Source organism: Oncorhynchus kisutch, linkage group LG26 (genome assembly GCF_002021735.2).
Source record: "Oncorhynchus kisutch isolate 150728-3 linkage group LG26, Okis_V2, whole genome shotgun sequence".
Lineage (NCBI taxonomy): Eukaryota > Metazoa > Chordata > Actinopteri > Salmoniformes > Salmonidae > Oncorhynchus > Oncorhynchus kisutch.
In genome coordinates, this window is record NC_034199.2 from 23,156,270 (window position 1) to 23,173,999 (window position 17,730).

A 17,730-nucleotide genomic window follows, 5' to 3' on the forward strand; every position below is an offset into this window, starting at 1 on the left:
ATCCACACCTCTTACCCACATGTAAAACGGTGATAAACAGGAAAACATGTACACCCACGTGCGCACATACACCACCCCCTAGTTGATGCTTATTTATAAAACCCTCTTAGGCCTCACTCCCCCCAATCTGAGATATCTACTGCAGCCCTCATCCTCCACATACAACACCCGTTCTGCCAGTCACATTCTGTTAAAGGTCCCCAAAGCACACATATCCCTGGGTCGCTCCTCTTTTCAGTTCGCTGCAGCTAGCGACTGGAACAAGCTGCAACAAACACTCAAACTGGACAGTTTTATCTCAATCTCTTCATTCAACGACTCAATCATGGACACTCTTAGTGACAGTTGTGGCTGCTTAGTGTGATGTGTTGTTGTCTCTACCTTCTTGCCCTTTATGCTGTTGTCTGCCCAATAATGTTTGTACCATGTTTTATGCTGCTACCATGTTGTGTTGCTACCATGGTGTCTTATCATGTGTTGCTGCCTTGCTATGTTGTTGTCTTAGGTCTCTCTTGTTGTGATGTGTGTATTGTCCTATATGTATAATGTATTTTAGATTTTTTTTTTCAGGCCCTCGTCCTGAAAGGAGGCCTTTTGGTTAGTCGTCATTGTAAACAAGAACTTGTTCTTAACTGACTTGCCTAGTTAAATGAAGGTTAAATAAAATAAAAATGTTCAAGAGAAAAAGAACAAGCCTTTATTGGAAGCAAGTAATAATATACAGTGGGGAGAACAAGTATTTGATAACCTGCAAAATCAGCAGTGTTTCCTACTTACAAAGCATGTAATTTTTATCATAGGTACACTTCAACTGTGAGAGACGGAATCTAAAACAAAAATCATAGAAAATCATATTGTATGATTTTTAAGTAATTAATTTGCATTTTTTTTGCATGTGGCTGTCGCTGGGCAATACGGACATTCAGCTCCCTCCAAAGATTTTCTATTGGGTTCAGGTCTGGAGACTGGCTAGGCCACTCCAGGACCTTGAGATGCTTCTTACCGAGCCAGTCCTTAGTGGCTGTGTGTTTCGGGTCATTGTCATGCTGGAAGACCCAGCCACGACCCATCTTCAATGCTCTTACTGAGGGAAGGAGGTTGTTGGCCAAGATCTCACGATACATGGCCCCATCCATCCCTCCCCTCAATACGGTGCAGTCGTCCTGTCCCCTTTGCAGAAAAGCATCCCCAAAGAATGATGTTTTCACCTCCATGCTTCATGGTTGGGATGGTGCTCTTGGGGTTGTACTCATCCTTCTTCTTCCTCCAAACACGGCGAGTGGAGTTTAGACCAAAAAGCTCTATTTTTGTCTCATCAGACCACATGACCTTCTCCCATTCCTCCTCTGGATCATCCAGATGGTCATTGGCAAACTTCAGACGGGCCTGGACATGCGCTGGCTTGAGCAGGGGGACCTTGCGTGCGCTACAGGATTTTAATCCATGACGGCGTAGTGTGTTACTAATGGTTTTCTTTGAGACTGTGGTCACAGCTCTCTTCAGGTCATTGACCAGGTCCTGCCGTGTAGTTCTGGGCTGATTTAGATTTCGTCTCTCACAGTTGAAGTGTACCTATGATAAAAATTACAGACCTCTACATGCTTTGTAAGTTGGAAATCCTGCAAAATCGGCAGTGTATCAAATACTTGTTCTCCCCACTGTACTGACACCACAAAAATGGTGTAAAAATAAAGAGAAATATGAAATGAACAACTGAAACCAGAGCCAGGGTGGAAATAAAGAGACAGGAATGTAGTTCAAATATCACCTCCATAACTGCATCACCTCACGCAAATACTGCAGCATCTGTCTTAAGAACACTTAAGACATATATACATACAAATACACCCCTGCTAAAGTAAATAGATCATAACAGCTCTGGGTCCATGGTCATACATAACATTACACATGAATGATTGTACATGAAGTCAACAAGTACAGACAAATGGTACAAAGTTCAAACAACCCAAGCCTTGGCGTAAACAACCTAACCCAGACAGACAGGCCTGTATAAAAGAGCTGCACTGTGCACGCTCAGCCAACAAACTATTCAATACAGACTTATTCAATACATCTTGTTTCAATACAAGAAAAAAATGACCCAACACAAGTCATACTGTTTGGGTTGTAGTTTGGTTGTGTGCCGAACGCTCCTATCCTTAACCGGACCTACCCTGCGACCTTGGTTACTTTACCAAAGCCTTCAAACAAAAAGACAGGTACTCTTCACCGACATCCTATCTCTTTGAATGTTGTCAACGTAACGCTTCTTCTTGGTAACCATTTCACACTGAGCAACCCAAATAGCCATTTTTTGGCCCATGCCCTGTCTTTAGCTGCCACTAGATGGCAATGTAACTTCATTGGTATCAAAGAAGCAGCAAAAATCTATAATGTGCTTTTAAGTCTTAAGATGAAGCTCACATTCGCATATCAGTTATATACAAATCTCAATGCAATACAAAATGGTAGCTATATGATGACTATTTAACTGAAAGATTGAAATGTACTGAGTTGTTAGTCTAGCGAGGATATTGTAATGTTTCAGTATCCTCTGCAATAAAATGACAAGTCAGAGGAACACTATTATTTTGAAGTAGATAAGAAAAGTAAAAGACTTTCGATAATGAAGAGGCAAGGCAGTCTAGTTGCACACTGTTTGTTACATGCAATTTCCATACCTTAAAGTTAGAGGAAAACCATGTATCTGAAACCAGCTAAGCTGCTTCAATCGCAGTATAAGCTACAGTGAATAATTATTATCATCACAGACAAATAACAAAATCAATGTAGTCAAAAGGGGAGTAAATTAATATTGACTTATTTTAAGACTAAACCACAACCCCCACCACTTCTAAATTTCTACATCATCTTCATCGTCGTTACTTAGAGGGTGTCAGGAGGGCGGTCACTTCCTCCTCTCCACAGGAAACAGGAAGTGGTAACAGCTAGTCGGTCAGCGAGCACTCTGACGTTATTGAGCACTCTGACAGCGTGCGCTCGCGTGTGCTTCCCTGCCGCTCGCGCGTGGTGATGTAATTAAGCATGTCAATGGCGGTCACCACCCCGAATACCATCTGTCTAAGACAGGGCGAGCCATCCTCCATGTCTTAACAGAGAGAGAAAGAGAGAGGGAAGAGAGATGGTTATTAGTACTATTGAGATAACAGACTGTGACAAAGGTTTGTGATGAAAGGTGAATTAAGAGCAGTAGAACCACATCAATTATGTTAAATTACTTCTCCAAGTTCAAGATTTGGTAGATGGGAATGTTTTCCACAAAGGAAGTTGGAAACTAACTTCCCAAGCTCTTTATCCAAGGATGCAATAGTTGGCAATTACGCCAAATCAAACCAATCGGTTTACAAGAAGTTATGTAACTAGCTTCCTGTTTTCGAGAGACAGGGTTAGAGTTAGGTCCCAACGAGAGTTTCCATTGTAACATTTCTAGTGTTGATTCAGTTAAATAAATAACCAGTGTTGAGTGTGTCCATTTTACTCTGTTGAGAATAAAACATTCCCATCAAAACCATACCCAACATTTCCCAGCATGCTCTACTGCAGCTAGATTTTTTTAAAGATTGTTTTTTAAATCTGTGTTTTTGCTATGTACAGTACATTGACTGAATGATTGATTAATCTTATGCTACACAAAGATAAATAAAATACATTTTTCTAAACTAATCCAATCAGTTAGATTTATTGCACCTGTTACTGAAATGGTTGTTCCAGTTTCAAATGGTTTAGGTAGTTTCCTTTATCAATGTTCCTAACTCTGACAGTCATTATAAATACAAGGCTGCAGGTGAATACAAATTCTAACTGTTAGATGTCTGAACTCTGGCTGGATCCCAATAAGAATTACATATAATTTTGCAAGCCAGCATAATGTGACTAAATCAAACAGGTCCATGAAGGTAAGGCCTTATGATATATGTAACATATTGTCATAAAGAGTTTCATTGTAATGATAACATTAGCCTACAGTAGGAGCTCACTTGGTGTAGTCCACAGGACTGAAAAATGAATTAATTCGACAACCATGTATCTGTCATTAACAAATTCAGTCATGGGTGGTAACTCTACAATTCACTCGAAAAGGCAAAGCACACTGGGAAATTATGTTGGGTGTGTGGCTTAGTGGGGCCGTGGCTTTCAATTACAGTTTTTCTCAATTGCTAAAACACTAAAACCCATTGGCTGAACAAAGTTCTCAGTTGCCTGGACTCATTTAGCTAATTATGCAGTCTGTTGTCAATACCTTAAACCATTTCACATGGTAAAACACAATTTGCAGATCTCACTTAGACTTTTCAGCAAAACTCTAAACACATTCTCATTCTCAAAACACATTCTGCACTCTAATGCACATGTCATCCATACTGGTAAACACAAGTGGCAACAATCAAATACAAATAGAGAACACATGTCATTGCTTGAACACAACCACTCAACATTGATTTAACCTGTTTCAAATGATGCGACACAACCAATATAAGCCAGTTCAGAGAGCAAACAGGTTGTTGAAGGTGGGAAGGAGAAAGTCTGAGAATGGATAGAAGAAACAATGTGAGAGGAAGAGTGCGTATGCGAGGAGGGAAATTAAAGAGGAAGACAAAGAGTGGAAATATCTGATGAAATTCGAGCAAGTTATAGACCATGTTCTTATCCATGGACTGACAATGAGGGAAGCAGGACTTAGAGTGCAACCCAATTTGAGCCGATTTTCTGTGTCCACCATAGTAAGGACATTCAGAGAAGAGAACAGGTACAGTATACTACTGTATTTTTGTAATTGAAAATTTACTGTACTACACTATATGCAGCTGTTTCAATAGACATGTGTGAAGTTAATCACTGTATGTATTGTACTGCATGAATATGTTTTGGAACTGCACAACTACTTTTTGTAGAATTGCAAGGCTGCCACATGCAGGTGGAAGGACAGCTATATTCACTCAGGAGCAAGAGGCTGTTATAGTTGGCATGGTCCTTCAAGATAATGCAATACAACTCAGAGAAATCCAGGAACGAGTGATACAAGACAACACACACTTCCAGGGAATCGACAGTGTGAGCATTTCCACAATTGACCGTGTCCTCCATCGTAACAGGATGGGAATGAAACACGTATACAGAGTACCTTTTGAGCGCAACTCACCAAGGGTGAAAGAACTGCGAGCTCAGTATGTGCAAGTAAGTGTACATTCAGAAACATTTACTGTAATCCAGATTGTCTACAGTACTAACACATACTATGTGAATGACATTACTCTTCAGTACATACAATGTATTTGAATCAGAAGCCTAATTGTACTCTACAGTATAGCACTGTCTCTGTACGACTTACAAAATCCTATATACAGTATATTGTATTTCTACACAGACAATATTTGACTTGGAATCCTTGGACAGACCCCATGAGTTAATCTTTGTCGATGAAGCAGGCTTCAATCTAACAAAGAGGAGAAGGAGAGGCCGAAACATGATTGGACAGCGGGCCATTGTTGAAGTCCCTGGTCAACGAGGTGGCAATGTCACAATCTGTGCTGCTATCAGCAACCATGGTGTTCTACATCACCATGTTACAATCTGGCCATACAACACTCAGCACCTTCTAAGATTTATTGCCAATCTAAGAGATATTTCATTTGAGCAGCAGGTTCAAGAGCAGCAGGGTCAAGAGCTAAATGAGAATCCCATTCCCACCTATGTGATAGTGTGAGACTGTCAGTTTCCACCGAGCTGCTCAGGTAAGGGAATGGTTTAACATCAATGGTCAGTTTATCAACTTATACCTCCCTCCATACTCGCCTTTCCTGAGGAGTTTTTCTCCTCTTGGAGATGGAAAGTGTATGATAGACAACCCTACACCAGAGTAAATCTGCTGCAAGACATGGATTTAGCCTGTGGTGATATAGGTGAGGAATCATGTCAAGGCTGGATACGGCACACAAGAGGCTTCTTCCCCCGTTGCCTCAGGAGGGACAATATTGCTTGTGATGTCGACGAAGTGCTCTGACCCAGCCCAAAGACAAGAAGAAGCACATTGATCACATTTACTCCTTTCATTTGTCACTTTTAGTATTGTATACTGTAGTACAGTGCATTGTAGGCAGTATACTGTACAATGGACAAATTGTATGACCCTGAACATTGTGCTTTCCATTTATTAACAGTACTGACTGCTCAATAGATTTTGACTGGTTGCAGGTTCATATCAACAAAGATCAAGAATTACAGTATCACAGAGACAAAGGACAAGTTTGTGAGATGCAGGGTACATTCCTGTAAAAATAGGGGTACAAGGAGGAGGAAGAACAAAAAACAAAATTGCAAAGAGCAAAGCAGAGTAGTAATTTCTGATCAATTTTGAGCTACTATGATAGAACATGTTTTCGTTCATCAAAAGACAATGACGGAAAAATCTGAATATTTTTTTAGATAAAAAATGTACTACCCTGAGAATTGTATGTTTTGAACATCCTTGTGTTTTCTATTTTTCGGTGTATTGTTTACTGACTGCTTGAGAGTGTGTATCATTTTGATCACTTTGTTTATGATTTGAGAGCAGTGTTTGATTTTGAACACAGGTAAAACTGTTTTGAGGCGAATGTTTCATTTTGCAAGAGGAGTCAGAGGTTATGTAAATAGTGCTTGAAGATGAGGTTTAATGTTTTCGGGAAATGGAGCAAGGTTTCAGAAATTGTGTTTTAGCAATTGAGAAAAAGTGTAATAATTTTTGGCCACCCAAGAGTGGAAGTGGTCTCCAGTTATGTTGATTCAAGTTTGAGCACGTCTGCTGCCAGTTCTGATGTCTTTGTACTGTAAATGCTTACATAAGAGCATGTCGCAATAATGACTTGTAAATATTTAGAGACACAGGCCTCTTGGTGTAATGGTAAAAAATACAATATGATGGGTTATTGCATAACACCATTGGTGCAAACTATATACACTTCCTAGTGTTAAAAATACTTTATAAGGTGTTATTGAATAACACTGACAGTGTTAATTCCCTAACACTGAAAAAGTGTAACAGTGTCAGCACTAAGCACAGTGTTAATTTAACTCTCAAAGTGTGGACCCATATAGACACTGGCCAAGTGATATATTGAATACTGCTGTTTTAACACTGGAGAAGTTGCGGTCTACCAATGAGTATAAACTAAATAAATGTTGAAAGTTCTTTGTTTTCTGATGAAGGTGTGGTGGTGGGTTGACAAAAATAGCATGACCTATTAAGCAAAGTCCCCTCGTCTGTCCTTACACAACAGTCTGATTATTGCATCACCATCTACTGGTGGCCAGGCACCTCCAGGCACACAGTCACCAAAACACCACCGGTGGACTTTGACAACCAACACACACCTTGTTTACCTAGTAGACCACAACACTGCCAGGAAACAAAGCTGATGCAACAGGGCCTTAGAGCAAGCGAATCCGATTGATAGAGAAACATGGGAAAAACACCAGCGAGGGAAAACAACCGCCATGTTGCCTCTGGCTGGGAGAGGGGCTGGTCACCTTCAACAGAAGAGAGCAGGGCTGTATTCAGTGCGTTTTTACGTTCTGGAACGTTCAATTGAACAGACACGGTGCTGTACTTAACAACCAATTGAAAAACGGGGAGGGTTGTGGGTTGGGGAACGCTGGCCACTGCCCTTTAAATACGTCACTCATTGCTTCAAGCCTCACCTCGCCACACCCACCAAACGGGGGCAAACATTCCTCAAAGTCTGTTCAAGAACGTAAAAGAGCGGTTTAGGGAAATTTGTCGTTCAGTACAAACCGTTCCGTAACGTAGCAAATGTTCAGGCGAACTGAACGCACCTCAGGTGTTTCTAAGACTGTTCGTCTCTACTGTCTGACAGAGGTAACTAGCGGTGGTAGAAAAAGGACAGAAGGAGCAAAGTGGGGGCTATAAAAGGAGGGAAGAAAAAGATGGCATTGGTGAGAAGATTTCTTTTAAAGGAGCGAGAGGAAAAATAGGATGAAGCAATACAAGAAGAGTAGGAGTGTGATAAGAGGAAGTGAGAGTGAGAAACAGGAAGTCAGAAAGATGGGAAGATGAAGGTTGATAAAGAGAGGAAGGAGGGGTAAACTTACATTGGATCTGCTCATGCACCACCAGGGCAAAGTGATCTGTCTCCAGGATACGGGACAGCTTACCCAGGTTATCTGTCAGCCGCACCTGAGGACGACACATGACAATTAGGAAACCCTACTCAATGATGACCTTTTTGTTTGAAAGCTATTTGTTTAGGAGGTTACGGTTGAGTCGAAGTATAATAGCATATAGGTGAGGTGACTGACCTGTTTGAATTGTTTGTAAAGCACCTTGGCGACAGGGTCAGAGGCCTTGACCTTCCCAGCCAGTACTGAAGACAACATATTGCCCAGGGTAACCATCCCTAGGATCACGCTACACAAAGATAAAGAGGATATGGTCATTATTATTATGACAACTGAATACTAATCAATGTTTTGTCAATAACAATACTAATGTTTTGTCAACATTTGGCACATGGCCTCTATGGCAACCAGGTAACTAGGGTAACCAGGTAAAATGGTACCCGGACTCGTCAACGACGGGTGCCTGGTCGAAGGCCTTCTCCTTGAGGATCTTGATGGTCTTCTTGATGTTGACTGAAGGCAGCACAGTGAGGGGGGAAAATAGGTTCAGACCCTGCAGACTCAGGTTCCACCACCAGGGTTTGGACACCATCAGGTCTTCTGGGGTTAGGAAGCCCTTATCACACATCCAGTTATCACTCAGGAACTTAGACCTGGGGGGTAGGGGTTAGAACTGGGTTAGAACTGGGTTAGAATTGGTCCTACTAAAGTTAAATCCCTGGTACCCCATAAAAAACTTTAGCAATTCTCCTTCTCCCCAAACTTAACTACCCCACATTATCCTTTTCCCCTCAACCTCCCTCTTCCACTCATCCCCCTCTTCTCTCCCTCTCTAGTTGCTTACATGTAGTTGCGGATGGAGTCAGGCAGGATGACGACACAGCGCTGGCCCTCCTTCAGCTCTGTGGCCATTCTAACTGCTGCAGCCATGGCCGTACCTGAACTACCTCCTACACTTACAGACAGACAGACAGACAGACAGACAGACAGACAGACAGACAGACAGACAGACAGACAGACAGACAGACAGAGAGACAGAGAGAGAGAGAGAGAGAGAGAGAGAGAGAGAGAGAGAGAGAGAGAGAGAGAGAGAGAGAGAGAGAGACACAGAGAGAGAGAGACACAGAGAGAGAGAGAGAGAGACAGAGACAGAGAGAGAGAGACAGAGACAGAGAGAGACACAGAGAGAGAGAGAGACACAGAGAGAGAGAGAGACACAGAGAGAGAGAGAGACACAGAGAGAGAGAGAGAGACACAGAGAGAGAGAGAGAGACACAGAGAGAGAGAGAGAGAGAGAGAGAGAGAGAGAGAGAGAGAGAGAGAGAGAGAGAGAGACACAGAGAGAGAGAGAGAGAGAGAGAGAGAGAGACACAGAGAGAGAGAGAGAGAGACACAGAGAGAGAGAGAGAGACACAGAGAGAGAGAGAGACACAGAGAGAGAGAGAGAGAGAGAGAGAGAGAGAGAGAGAGCTAGACCATACAGTACTACACAGAGACACACACTATTAGAGAATTATGATTTTTGGGAGCACCAGTCATTGTGTGTGACATCAACCTACCGCAGAGAAGCCCCTCCTCCCTGATCAGCATGCGTGACATGGCAAAAGACTCATCGTCATTGGACTTATACCACCTGTCAACTACCTGCAAAAGAGAGAAACATTCATATGCATTCTACCATAGCACTCAACATACATAGATACAACATACAGTATGTATAGATGATGAGTCATTTACCTTCCACAATTTGTACACACTTGAGTTTGAGCTGTCATACTGTATATTATTGTAGATCTTACTGTATCCAGAATAGTAAACCCAGCACTACCACAGTTTCACACACAGCTCATCTCAGGAGGTCACTGTCACACACTCACAGATCTGTCTAGTACAGTAGGGATGAAGTCGTATCCAATGCCCTCCACCTCGTACTGGGTCTTATCTGTTTTGTTCAGCTCCTCTGGCTCAGCCAGTATAGAACCCTCAGGGTCCACACCCACGATCTACACAACACATAACAACAATGTTAACTAACCATTAGCCAGTATAGAACCTTCAGGGTCCACACCCACGATCTACACAACACAGAACAACAATGTTAACTAACCATTACATCAATGGGCCAAAATAACATGGTAATAAATACATCACACACAAAGGTAACGCAAAGGCAAGTGAGGCAACTGTTTGATCTTTACATGTTATGGCTTTATTTATCAGTGGCAGGATTAATATTCTTTTAGGATCCAACTTCATGGCTTAGCTCAATAAGTTACACTACATGACCAGAAGTATGTGGACACCTGCTTGTCGAACATCTCATTCCAAAATGATGCCCATTAATATGGAGTTGGATCCCCCTTTGCTGCTATAACAGCCTCCACTCTTCTGGGAAGCCTTTCCACTAGATGTTGGGACAATGTTGCAGGGACTTGCTTCCATTCAGCCAGAAGAGTATTAGTGAGGTCAGGCACTGATGTTGGGCGATTAGTTCCATGTTCCAATTAATGCCAAAGATGATTGTTGGGGTTGAGGTCAGGGCTCTGTGCAGGCCAGTCAAGTTCTTCCACACTGATCTCGACATAAAATTTCTGTATGGACCTCGCTTTGTGCAAAGGGGCATTGTCATGCTGAAACTGGAAAAGGCGTCCGCAAACTGTTGCCACAAAGTTGGAAGCACAGAATCATCTAGAATGTTATTGTATGCTGTAGCTTTAGGGGCCTAGCATGAACCATGAAAAATAGCCTCAGACCATTATTCCTCCTCCACTAAACTTTACAGCTTTGGGGCATTGGGGCAGGTAGCGATCTCCTGGCATCTGTCAAACCCAGATTCGTCTGTCAGACTGCCAGATGGTGTAGCATGATTCATCACTCCAGCCGATGCTTGGAATTGCACATGGTGATCTTAGGCTTGTGTGAGGCTGCTCTGCCATGGAAAACCATTTCATTAAGCTACTGACGAACAGTTCTTGTGCGGCCGTTAGTGGTCCTGTTCTGTGAATTGTGTGGCTTACCACTTCACGGCTGAGCCTGTCACGATTTCCGCTGAAGTTGGCTCCCCTGCCAGTTCGGGCGGTGCTCAGCGGTCGTCGTCACCGTCCTACTAGCCGCTACCGATCCCTTTTTCGTTTGTCTGTTGGTTTTGTCTTATTAGTTTCACCTGTGTGTATTTTGGTTTAATTAGCTTCCCTATATGTAGTAGTTTGACCCGCCCTTGTTTTGTGCGGGATTGTCTTTTGTTACGTGTGTTCATATTAGGTCGTGGTGTATTTTATTTTCTATACTGGACACCCTGTGATTTTGGGGTTGTCTGGTATAGTGTCCTGCGCCCTGTATTGTATTGGGCTTATCAGTTTGGTGTGCAGTAGTAAAGCACTTTACTCTGTTACTCTCTCTATGCGTCTGATTCCTGCACACACACCTAGTCCCGCGTGACAGAGCCGTTGATGCTCCTAGATGTTTTGCCTTCACAATAACAGCACTTACAGTTGACCGGGGCTGCTCTAGCAGGCCAGAAATTTGACGAACTGACTTGTTGGAAAGGTGGCATCCTATGACAGTGCTACGTTGAAAGTCACTGAGCTCTTCAGTAAGGCCATTCTACTGCCAATGTTTATCTATGGAGATTACATGGCTGTGTGCTCGATTTTATACACCTGTCAGCAACGGGTGTGGCTGAAATACCCTGTGGATCTTAAATTGACGTTGTTGCCTTAAACGTTCAGCTAAATTCATTTGGAATTGTCTCTCCAAGACACAGAACACAAGGCAGGGCAATAACATGCAAGTCAGATTGCCTTCTTATAGATCTTGGGCATTGTGTTTGTGACTCAGTGCACCACCTTGATGTTGGGGCATCTCTCCTTCAGCTTGCGGGCGATGCCAGTGATGGTGCCACCGGTGCCAGCTCCTGCCACCAACATGTCCACCTTACCTGCAAGAGCAGAGTGGCGCAGAAAGTTTTGTCTATCAGCACAGTAGTACGAAAAGGGTATTCTTCACTCAATTTCTCTATCGCACACACACATACCATCACACTGCTCCAGGATCTCTTCGGCAGTGGTGTCGTAGTGGGCCAGGGGGTTGCTAGGGTTACGGTACTGGTCCAGGATATGAGAGTTGGGAATCTCATTCTTCAGACGCCAGGCCACGCCCACGTGGGATTCCGGCGAATCAAAGCGGGCGGTGGTTGGGGTACGCACGATCTCCGCCCCCAAGGCTCTAAGCACATCCACCTGAGGAACACAAGACCAGATTACAGTTAATTACATAACAAATGCCTACGCATGGACACACAGACACCAACACACAGCAGCCTCACCTTCTCCATGCTCATCTTCTCAGGCATGACGATGATGCAGCGATAGCCTTTAACTGCAGAGGCCAGGGCCAGACCAATACCTGCAGCACAAAGAGAGAGAGAGAGAGAGAGAGAGAGAGAGAGAGAGAGAGAGAGAGAGAGAGAGAGGACAGGTGTAAATACAGGTGTGAATACCTGCAGGTCATGTCAGCAGTACAGACCATACTGCACAACACAGGGTTGCAGTAGATCCTAATGTCAAAGGTAGGCTGGGAGGTCTCAGTGATGACAACAGGCAAAACTCATTTTAAACGCACACACACACGTGTACACACACTTGTACAGGCACACTCACACAAAAAAAACACACAAAAAAATCCTTTAACTGGGGTGTAATCTTTCTGCTGTGAGTCAAATAGCCAGTTCCACAGAGAGGGCCTTGTCGGTCTGTCTCTCTCTCTCATGCGTACCTGTGTTGCCAGAGGTGGGCTCGATGATGGTGTCTCCTGGTTTGAGGATCCCATTTCTCTCTGCATCCTCCACCATCCTTAGACTGATACGGTCCTTCACACTGCCCCCTGCATTAAAGAACTCACACTTGGCCACTACACACACACACACACACACACACACACACACACACACACACACACACACACACACACGTGTGAGGAAATGTTGAATTATGAATATGTACTGCGCTGGCTCATATTATCGTTTACTTAAGCGTAACAACATATGGGCAAAACAAACCAATTTAGAAAACACTTAAGATATTTTAATACCACAGAAAAGACTCAAACTAGATTTCCCACTATGTACAAGTTAACTATAAAGCCCCTCAACAACACAAGGGATTACAGTAGAAGTTGCCCCAGGCATGGGGGGGGGGGGATCATGGGAAGAGACTGAGCCCCCATGAGCCAATTTGGAAAATGAGGGGGGGGGGGGGTCGTCCAAAGGTCCGCACACATACCACACCCACTCTCCCTTTCACACGTACACAAGTACAATAGCCGATTGGCACAGATTCCAAACTGCCCCAAATCCACTATAGACAGTCAAAAAGTACATCTGAATCACGTGAAAATCCATGGAAGTACCATGGAAACAGGCCTCTTTGTCCCACTAAGCCATGTGAATCAACCAGAGATGGACTCTAAACAATCAGGCCCATAAAAAACACTCACTGGCGAGAGGGGAAAGATTTAGACTGAGGACCGTGACATGGTTCACATGCGGTGAACTCAAAACCCCCCCGACATGGAGGGTGGTACAAAACAGCACTATTATTAAGTCTAGTATTATCGTACTTTACCGGTCATTGGTCAACTGTACCAATCAATCAGAGAAAAAACAAGGGTCTGTCTGAGCTAGTCGCCGGGCAGAATAACTGGTCTTTAACAAGAACAACAGATGCTACTATGTAATGACGGGAACATTTCCCTCAGAATCGACCTCCTTGTGACTGTCACAATCCTGCCTAGTGGCACCTGATACAAGACCTTGCCCCTCTCCTGCCGCCACTCCCACCCCACCTTGCTACAGTGGCCCTAAGGTCACCTATTCCACACAGCAGAGGGTCTTTCAGGTGACCATACCCCCCTCCACCCAGAGTGGACTAACCTACGTCAGACAAGACCTCTACCATCATACAGTGAAGCCTAGTGGACTGTAATGTCAGGAAAGGAGGCTATGTGATACCCTTACGTTTACTTTGAAGTGATGACAGTATAACAAAGGGTTCACAGCTAAACTGTACTACAGGAGGAGTCTAGAGAGCCTCCTCTACCTCGCTCTTGCACTCTTCTTTGGTCAATTATTTAATTCTCCCTCACTTCTATTTTATCCCTCTGTCTTTATTTCTTTCTCCATCTCCTTCTCCCTCTCTCCATCCCTCCTAACCCTCGCTCCTTCCTCTCTCTCCATTCCTCCTAACCCTCGCTCCTTCCTCTCTCTCCATCCCTCCTAACCCTCGCTCCTTCCTCTCTCTCCATCCCTCCTAACCCTCGCTCCTTCCTCTCTCTCCATCCCTCCTAACCCTCGCTCCTTCCTCTCTCTCCATCCCTCCTAACCCTCGCTCCTTCCTCTCTCTCCATCCCTCCTAACCCTCGCTCCTTCCTCTCTCTCCATCCCTCCCTCTTTATCATGTCCTCTACTACTGGATTTATGCTTTAAAACATATAACTGCTCTCTTGAAGACAGCTGATCGCCCACAATGTGTAAATCAAACACACTCGCACAGTTTTGTTTTGGGGGGGGGGGGAGACAGAAAATGTGAGTTAAAAATGACACAGCCTGATAAGTTACTGTATTTCCATCATGTTGACACAAACAAGGAAGTGCAAATACAGACATTGCCTTTATCTGGTTGTCTTCTGGCTAGTGTCAATATGCTTAGTGGGTGCCGTGCTGTGTGTGTTGACTGTGTGTCATGCCTTCAAGGTTGACTGTGTGTGTCATAACATGACTGTGTGTGTATGTGTAAATACTCACAGAGTTCACACTTAAGGCCGAAGGCTTTGGGGATCTTGTTCATGCGGACCAGAGGTGTGTCTCCGATCTTCCCGAGGATGTTGGGTAGAATGCTGGGAGCTTCAGTCCTGAGAGGCGGGTATGGGATGGAGACGTTAATATACACAGAGAAAACATGGATCATTCCCAAATAGACAAGGAAACAAGGCAACAAAAACAAATCAAATTGTATTTGTCAAATGCTCTGTAAACATGGGTATATTTGATCCAAAGTACACTATATAAAAAAAGGTATGTGGACACCACTTCAAATTAGTGTATTCGGCTATTTCAAAATTGAGCACTCTGCCATGCAATCTCCATCGACAAACACTGGCAGTAGAATGGCCTTACTAAAGAGCTCAGTGACTTTCAACGTGGCAACGTCATAGGATGCCACCTTTCCAACAAGTTAGTTCGTCAAACTTCTGGTGTGCTAGAGCTGCCCCGGTCAACTGTAAGTGCTGTTATTTCGAAGACGAAACGTCTGGGAGCAACAACGGCAAAGTGGTAAGCCACACGAGCTCACAGAACAGGACCACTAACGTCAGCACAAGAACTGCTCGTCAGGAGCTTCATGAAATGGTTTTCCATGGCCGAGCAGCCACACACAAGCCTAAGATCACCATGAGCAATGCCAAGCATCGGTTGGAGTGGTACAAAGATTGCCGCCATTGGACTCTAGAGCAGTGGAAACGCGTTCTCTGGAGTGATGAATCACGCTTCACCATCTGGCAGTCTGACAGATGAATCTGGGTTTGTTGGATGTCAGGAGAAACGCTACCTGCATGAATGCATAGTGCCAACTGTAAAGTTTGGTGGAGGAGGAATAATAGTCTGGGGCTGTTTTTCATTGTCCGGGCCACTTAGTTCTAGTGAAAGGAAATCTTAACGCTACGGCATACAATGATATTCTTGACGATTCTGTGCTTCTAACTTAGTGGCAACAGTTGGGGAAGGCCCTTTCCTGTTTCAGCATGACAATGCCCCCGTGCACAAAGCGAGGTTCATACAGAAATGTTTTGTCGAGATCGGTGTGGAAGAACTTGACTGGCCTGCACAGAGCCCTGACCTCAACACCATCGAACACCTTTGAGATGAATTGGAACGCCGACTGCGAGCCAGGCCTAATCGCCCTACATCAGTACCCAACCTCACTAATGTTCTTGTGGCTGAATGGAAGCAAGTCCCTGCAGCAATGTCCCAACATCTAGTGGAAAACCTTCCCAAAAGAGTGTAGGCTGTTATAGCACCAAAGGGGGGACCAACTCCATATTAATGGGCATGATTTTGGAATGAGATGTTCGACCAGCAGGTGTCCACATACTTTTGGTCATGTAGTGTATCTTCTTGAATGTTGTTACAGTTTTGTAATTTGGAAACTTATGTAATTTGGCTACTTTTGTAACAGGGTAACCTCTGTATCATGAAATCTTTGGGACAGAGAGTTTTGTAACATGGTACTGTATAGCCTATGGATTCTGTTTGTCAGTGAGACAAACACGCCTGTGCATGTGGCAGGCAGCACTGAGTTGTTGATGCCTTATATAACAACATATAACAACTTACATTTATTGAGTGGAGAGACTACAGTGTCAAACAGCCAGACTGTGCCAGAGAAATGCACACGCACATACCCTTTTCCCTAGGCCAAAATGCCAGCTCACTTCAGTGTTGCTGGAAACAATCCTAAAATTGCCATGTCATGGTGAAACACCAACCATCTTTTGCCCAACCCTTCCTCACTCCTGGGTCCTCTCTGTGGCTCTGGCCATTTCAGGTGTCATTATGCAGGAAAATGGAGCCAGGCTATATATCAAATTCTTGCAAGTCAAAACAACATCCTGTTTTTAATGTTGTTGCTCAACAAAACGAGACATAAAAGCACATGGGGCTGGGTTATCTTGGTTCTTTTTTCCCCTTTCAAGTGAAGCAAGCTGGTGACTATATCTTATCTACACAAGGGAAATTAGTGGAGTCAGTGAACTATGTAAACTATACAGTGCATTCAGAAAGTACTCAGACCGCTTGACTTTTTCCATATTTTGTTACGTTACAGCCTTATTCTAAAATTGATTAAATCAAATAGAAATCCTCATCAATCTACACACAATACCCCATAATGACAAAGCAAAAACAGGTTTATAGACATTTTTTGCAAATGTATTAAAAATATAAAACACATACGTTATTTACATAAATATTCAGACCCTTTGCTGAGACTCAAAATTGAGCTCAAGTGCATCCTGTTTCCACTGATCATCCTTGAGAAGTTTCTACAACTTGATTGGAGTCCACCTGTGGTAAATTCAATTTAATGGACATGATTTAGAAAGGCACACCTTTCTATAAGGTCCCATAGCTGACAGTGCATGTCAGAGCAAAAACCAAGTCATGAGGTCGAAGGAATTGTCCGTAGTGCTCCGATATCTGGGAAACGGTACCAAAACAATTCTGCAGCATTGAAGGTCCCCAAGAACACAGTGACCTCCATCATTCATAAATGAAGAAGTTTGGAACCACCAAGACTCTTCCTAGAGCTGGGCGCCCGGTCAAACTGAGCAATTGAGGGAAAAGGGCCTTGGTCAGGGAGGTGACCAAGAACCCAATTGTCACATTTTGACAGAGCTCCAGAGTTCCTCTGTGGAGGTGGGATAACTTTCCAGAAGGACAACCATCTCCGCAGCACTCCACCAATCAGGCCTTTATGGTAAAGTGGCCAGACATAAGCATCTCCTCAGTAAAAGACACATGACAGCCTGCTTGGAGTTTGCCAA

At 43.7% G+C, this 17,730-nt stretch overlaps 1 protein-coding gene across 2 annotated transcripts in view; it reads right to left on the reverse strand.

Moving 5' to 3' along the window:
* Window positions 1-674: 674 nt before the first annotated feature.
* Window positions 675-17,730, reverse strand: part of LOC109871016 (cystathionine beta-synthase) — a 30,619-nt gene continuing 13,563 nt past the window's right edge. The window contains exons 3-14 of one of the 2 annotated variants that reach the window (XM_020461763.2): window positions 14,936-15,042; window positions 12,910-13,044; window positions 12,461-12,540; window positions 12,170-12,374; window positions 11,982-12,073; window positions 10,014-10,139; window positions 9,696-9,780; window positions 8,981-9,086; window positions 8,577-8,789; window positions 8,317-8,425; window positions 8,110-8,194; window positions 675-3,109 (exon numbers count right to left, since the gene is read on the reverse strand). In XM_020461763.2, coding sequence (XP_020317352.1) covers window positions 2,949-3,109; window positions 8,110-8,194; window positions 8,317-8,425; window positions 8,577-8,789; window positions 8,981-9,086; window positions 9,696-9,780; window positions 10,014-10,139; window positions 11,982-12,073; window positions 12,170-12,374; window positions 12,461-12,540; window positions 12,910-13,044; window positions 14,936-15,042 — 1,504 coding nt within the window. In that variant the 3' untranslated portion in view covers window positions 675-2,948. The remainder of the gene's footprint in view (window positions 3,110-8,109; window positions 8,195-8,316; window positions 8,426-8,576; window positions 8,790-8,980; window positions 9,087-9,695; window positions 9,781-10,013; window positions 10,140-11,981; window positions 12,074-12,169; window positions 12,375-12,460; window positions 12,541-12,909; window positions 13,045-14,935; window positions 15,043-17,730) is intronic. The other variant, XM_020461764.2, reaches the window with a different exon arrangement.